A 6,864-nucleotide genomic window follows, 5' to 3' on the forward strand; every position below is an offset into this window, starting at 1 on the left:
GACTGTGTGTGCAAGCCCGGCAGTCCCGTCCTTGGACTATTTTAAACAAAACGGACCCTTCACTTAAAATTGGCGGACGCGTGAAAAAGGAGTCTACGGTTTTACAAATTCCTCGAATTTATGTTATCGAAACATACATAAATTCTGAGTCGGGAGAGACATCAATCCAAAACATTTAAAACGAGCCCCGCATTTTCTAGAGCTGACCCCGGTATGTGAATAAATCAAACCTAGTGCGGTAATTAAATCACCTTTGGAAAAAAAATTGGATAATAGAAAAAACACCAAAGATGACATTATACATTGTTGCACAATAAAAGCCCAAAAGTGGGCTTTTAACGAACACAAGAAAAACATGTCTATGTTATGACGAGGAGGGAGACACTGGGACAAAAATTTGCAAAATATTGCATAGTAGGCGGTACATATGTGCAGGCATTTTTGGAAGCAAACCACACCGATCGCAGCAAACTTCGTATCGCATACGATCGCATTCACTGTTGCGATATTTCGGCTGTAGCCTAAAATCACAGTGTGTAAGCACATTTTTAAACGTGACAAACCAACTTAAACCTGCATAAATAACAGTAACAATCTGCAAAAATAACGTTTCGAGAATTGCCAGATACATTTTTCCACTTTCACTCCCATTTAAACGAAGATTTAGATTGAACTGAATGTTTGACACTTTAAAATTACCCTGGACGGTGTGGATCAATGATTTGAAAATATTAAAAGTTGTGTTTAATTAGGAATTTTTGGTCGGCGGCAAAAGCGTTACAGTTGCCCAATAAGAGTCACAGGAATGATGCTCTAGCAGGGGTTTCAAACGCGCGCCCGCGGGACGCATGCGGCCGCCTTGGGGTTTTTGTGCGGTCCCTGAAACAGTTTCAAATATTACTCTGTATCGTTTGAAGTGCCCGGCTAATATCTCAACATCATGTATTGATTCATAAGTGAGGGTAACTGGCGATAAAAGGTTTTAGGGCAAAACACACGTTTCTGGAAGGCGTCAGCTATTGTGAATGTTACGTCACCCTCAGCTAATTCTTTCACTTGGCGATTATTTCTGTAAAACACAATGACTAACAACTATGTAAAAGCACGTAGGCTACGCATGCGAACACCGCTTTTTGATCCATTACAAGATTATAGGTAAAGCTGAATGGGAATCGTTACGAACTATATATAGGTATATGTTATTTAATATTGGGTCTCGAGGAAATTTGAGTTTGAGACTCCTGATTTAAAGCTTTATTGATTTAGAACTTACCTCGGCCAATAAATAATAAGGCGATCAAAATTGTCCACGCACCAACGGATTCCATTTTTTGGTATTATTACGTCATGCAGTTTTTAAATTACATTACTCCACGGCACAGATTTTGTAGCTAAACTTGGCATAGAATAAAAGACAGAAAATACTGATTGCAGCGGTTTTAAAAAAAGCATCAGGTAAAAAATATATATCTTTCTGTACTGTTTGTCAACTAGTACTTGTGGCGATCAAACCATTCAAATACGGAAAGATGTTCTTCCGAATTGTACAGACAAATCTTTTTTTTTTCAATTATGAACACAGCAACTGCATTCCTGTATCCCAAGTTGAATGGTACACTGTAACCATAGGTGCAATCTGCAAGGGTTAATATGTCGCGACATATATTTAAACAATCATTAAGTGTTATGCATGAACAAATATTTGGAGACAGCAGCCTATCATCGTGAAGCGCCTTTTCTTCTTTGTTCGAAGTACACAAAAACATGAGAAACTTACGTGACAAGCATGAACATTGAGTTGCAAGAAAGCAAACATATTTGAAGTACAAAACAGCTTTTAGTAAACCCCAAAAGGGTAATAATACTATCTACTAACCGTAACAATGAAAATTGATAAAAAAACATCTAAGCATACAAGTTTTAATATATATTAAACACATATGCCTCGAGGAAAATTAACTTTTATTTAGTCTCGAAAACATAAGATCAAACGATTATTTTTGATGAAAAAGTTAGCCAAAGGAATACAGCGGATATGTGGGCAAACGCATTTTGAAGTATAATATTTGCTGACCAACAATGCAGGAACCAAACTCTTATCCGAATTAAACCGTCGTTTCCAATCAACGGCACGCTTACCACTATTGGTGCGAGAAAGGTTTTCAGGTGCTGAGCCAAAACGTTTGACGAAAACGTCTAAAAACGACAGATAAATCTATAAATGGAAAAATATTCAAATGAGTTACAAAGCATAGACTCGTCGGTCCATTCCTTGGAAAATGCGACTAAAACAAGATTATAAGGTGGCACTTCATAACTCAACAAGGCGAAAAGTGTGCAGGGCTTGGAAGTGGCATGCCATAGAGTTCAGGTCTGGTGCCACTGGTTTACAAAAACATGTGCAACGTGTCACATCAAGTGCGATCATTCATTAAACAATAACCGCATAGTACACATGGAGAGATTCGAGCCATTGCCAACCAACACATGGTGGTGAATTGGTTTGCTCGTGCCAAGCACAATTCAGAGTGCGAACTTTGTACTTCGATTGTGCAAGTTTTCGTATTTGATTTACAACGAAGTGGGCGTTTGGTAGGATTGTTGGTTTTGTCACAAATGTCACGAATGTCTACAACCTGCACGGTTTCAGCTAAAGGCCGATGAAAGCTCAGCTTTCAAAATAGGCCAGCTCCATCACAGGGAATACGCTAACTACATTTTACAGGACATGAAACATCAAATGTTTTGCAAACAATTATAAACAGTGATATCCGAAGTTTAACTAACGGCGTACCATTTCGGGTAGTCTAGCACTATCCACAACGTTTTTATCTCTTCGATCCGTACCGAAACGTTTCGCGCACAGGATGATTTTAAACATGGATTCTTATTCTTAACATTAGCTTACTGTAGTTTTGTTGTTATATAAGTCGAACGTAAAGTTTTTATATGCAGTAATAACCTTTTCCACCTTTTATTCCAGTTATTACCTCGTTGCTCGAATTACTTCTTTGCTAACATTATATTGTTTTTCGAATTAACCAATAATTTTAGTACAATAGAACTCGGTAATCCGCATTCAAAAATGAAAAATTTGTGCGAATTAAGCGAATTTTAGGATAGTCCGAAGACGTTTATGGTTGGCGATCGGTGTCATAATTCGTCATATTGTACGCGTACCTTAGACAACGTGCGTGTGCCTTATTAACGAACGGGCACGTTATTTAAAGCCTGGCCAACAGTGTCAAATTCCGAATAAGAGCGACATCATGTGGAATAATAATGTACACGCGCGTTTATTTTCTCTGCCTTTTGGCAAACACCAAAGGCAACCCCTTTTTTTCACCAAATCAAGTGCAGCTTTGGCCCGGCTGTGCCAAAGGTTGCTCATCACTGGTTTTTTCGTTCCAAAATGAGAAAAACCGTATCGGGAACATTATTTTTACGCAAAATTTCGTTACAGGAACATATTTTGGTTTTTGAATTGTGTTTCCAAAATCACAATTTGGTTAATATCGCACTAAAAATTGTGTTACGAAAATCGACCAAGCCAAAAATTACCACTAGATGTCGACAAAGAGACGAAGAAAACGTGGTTTTGCTCACGAGTATAAGGTTGATTTTATTACGAATAGACGTTTCCAAACGTAGACACTTACGGGAAGATGAAAATATTAATGAAACATAATTTGCGTTCCGGATTTTTGTTACGGAAACGAAATTTTCGTTACTGGAACAAAATTATCGTACCAGAAGAATAATTACATTTCCATTGAAGTTACTTTTCGATCGAGGAACACAATTGCCTTTTTTTATGTTACTGTTCGAATGAAATTTTCGTTACGGGAGCAGAATTTTGGTTACGGGAACGTAATTTTCGTTACTGGAACAAAATTATCGTACCAGAAGAATAATTACATTTCCATTGAAGTTACTTTTCGATCGAGGAACACAATTGCCTTTTTTTTACGTTACTGTTCGAATGAAATTTTCGTTACGGGAGCAGAATTTTGGTTACGAAAACGAAATTTTCGTTACTGGAACAAAATTATCGTACCAGAAGAATAATTACATTTCCATTGAAGTTACTTTTCGATCGAGGAACACAATTGCCTTTTTTTTTACGTTACTGTTCGAATGAAATTTTCGTTACGGGAGCAGAATTTTGGTTACGGGAACGTAATTTTCGTTTATGGAACAGAATTCTCGTTACGGGAACGGAATTTTCGTTACGTGAACGGAATTTTTGTTACTGGAACGTAATTTTTTGTTACTGGAACAGAATTTTCGCTACTTGAACGGAATTTTTGTCACGGAAACGAAATTTTCGTCACTGGAACAAAATTACCGTACCAGAAGAATAATTACATTTCCATTGAAGTTACTTTTCGATCGAGGAACATAATTGTCGTTTTATTTAAGTTACTTTTCGAACGAAATTTTCGTTACGGGAGCAGAATTTTGGTTACGGGAACGTAATTTTCGTTTATGGAAAATTCGTCTTTTTCGATCCAGGGACACAATTGTCGTTTTTTCAAGAAAATTGTTGACATAAATGTCCTTCAAAAAAAAAGGTTTTTGATCCTGGAACAGCGAACTTTAGGATAGTCCAAAGACGTTTATGGTTGGCGATCGGTGTCATAATTCGTCATTTTGTACGCGTACCTTAGATAACGTGCGTGTGCCTTATTAACGAACGGGCACGTTATTTAAGGCCTGGCCAACAGTGTCAAATTCCGAATAAGAGCGACATCAAGTGGAATAATAATGTACACGCGCGTTTATTTTCTCTGCCTTTTGGCAAACACCAAAGGCAACACATTTTTGTCACCAAATCAAGTGCAGCTTTGGCCCGGCTGTGCCAAAGGTTGCCCATCACTGGTTTAATCTATAAGGGTAAGTGACTATATTTGTCTCCTTTAGCAAATGTAAAGTTTGCCAAAAGCACAGTTGATTGCAGTAAAACCTCACGTTGCAGGTTCTCTATCTATGGGAATACCTAGCTGGCCTGGGAAAGACATTGGCTGTTTAAGTAATATTTCAGCAGCTACGTTTGACACCACTGTGTGGAGGCGAAATTGGCTTTACCTAAAATGCAAGTGATTTGGTAGATAAACGATTCATTTCCCTGCAAATTACAATTGCAAGTTTGTTGCGTTTTAACTAAAATAATGTCCTACTAGGAACAGATCTTTCATAAAATCACGAATGATTGACCCCTTTATTGATTTACTTCTCTATATAACAGCCCTTTTGTTTTGTCTAACTATCTGATTAAAAACGCCTGAAACCCCACTAAGAGTGCCCCCAGGCGCGCTCCAATTCGCTATAGCAACAGCACATACATATACACGAAGACCTTTATTTTTTTTCACTTATTTTTATCCAATGCAAATATCTCTTGTTCAGTATTTCCAATCAACTTCCGAAATGCATCGTTTTGTTCTAAACTGTGCCTTTAAACTGTGTTCCAGGAATGCTTACTCGGTAAGACAAGTTTTCTTTATTTCACTCTATCGCTCAATACCGCATATCAGTAATTCTGTCAAAAAAAGTTTTAATCGCTCGCGGGGAATGCCCATGCACCTTGAAGTCCTCTGTCAGGAGGACATTGGGTTGCGTAATAAAGTAACCAGTGATGAAGTAAGGTCAATGTACTGTTGCCAGAGCGATTTTTTTTGGTGCAGTTTTAGTGCAATTTTGGCCCTGTCAGTCAGCTAGTCATTTGGTGCTGGGTGTTGTCAAAACATTAGTTAAAAAAGCATGAAAGTGTTCAAGGGGATGTAGCTAAAAACTGAATCTTAAGGTGTTTATATAGGTAGTTGGCCATTTGCGCCGAATTAAAATCTTTACAGAGCAACTACACTGAAGTGGTGTTCATATCGACGAATTAGGTTTGTTATTTTGTGTTTTTCAGCAAGTCGGGACACCATATCAGGAGCTACCGCTTGTCGGTAATTTTGTTGTTGACTGATTGCAATTTCAACAAACTTTAAATTTTAAAATATGATTCGTGTATTTTCGGCTTTGGGCCAGAAAGACAACAAGTTGCAAATACAAAGAAAATGTTAACTCCTTGCTGCGTCTACAAAGGACACCCGAGCCATATCTCACCATCTTTTTTTACGGCGAGGTGTGGTCGGGTGTTCTAAGAACGTTGGCAGAATGGAAACAGTAGTCGACAGTGCCGACAATGCCGACCGGGCCGATTTTTCGACGCCAAACCAAATGCCAACCGATGGCGATAAAATCAGGTTGGTGACAAACTTCTGCTTAATCCGTTGTCGGCCACTGCCAACCATTGCTTGGTTATAGCTTCCACCGGGCAGGAAAATGCCACCGATTCCCGCATTTTAAGAATATTAGAACTGACTCAGAGGACAGACAGTCTTGGGAGGCCGCCTTTTCGCCTTTTGCAACATGCAGAACTCAACCTCCACAAGCTCCGGCCGGAAACGCAAAAATATGAATAAAAAGCAGGACAACTCAAAGTGGAGAAATAAAGGCGACCTCTCGCAAAAACTCCGAACAGGTACATACTGTGTAGAAGGGGGCACAATACAGGGCACGCACGCCAAAATTGGCACATTGTCATGGTTGCAAAATTGCACGGGGGCTGATTTTTACCTATTGTCAAAAATCTTATAGGCATTCAATAGAATGTTAGAAACTGTTTCCAATAGTGGACCTTAATTGTATGTCGTCTCAGTACCAACAACGTTCCAAAAAGTCACACAAATGTTTAGCACGCGATACATAACAAAAAGTTCGCACCTCACTACTCGATCTGTACACAACTCAACTCAAATCAAATCATGTTTATTTTGCGAAATAAGCAACTACGCATAAGAACAATATACAAGG

The 6,864-nt window shown here is 38.5% G+C and overlaps 1 protein-coding gene across 1 annotated transcript in view; it reads right to left on the reverse strand.

The window, feature by feature from the left end:
* Positions 1–6,352, reverse strand: part of LOC145913919 (uncharacterized) — a 33,008-nt gene extending 26,656 nt beyond the window's left edge. Inside the window, exons 1-3 of the mRNA XM_083001689.1 lie at positions 6,268–6,352; positions 1,498–1,636; positions 999–1,069 (exon numbers count right to left, since the gene is read on the reverse strand). Coding sequence (XP_082857815.1) covers positions 999–1,069; positions 1,498–1,636; positions 6,268–6,352 — 295 coding nt within the window. The remainder of the gene's footprint in view (positions 1–998; positions 1,070–1,497; positions 1,637–6,267) is intronic.
* Between the last annotated feature and the right edge of the window lie 512 nt (positions 6,353–6,864).

Source organism: Ascidia mentula, chromosome 9, assembly GCF_947561715.1.
Source record: "Ascidia mentula chromosome 9, kaAscMent1.1, whole genome shotgun sequence".
NCBI lineage: Eukaryota > Metazoa > Chordata > Ascidiacea > Phlebobranchia > Ascidiidae > Ascidia > Ascidia mentula.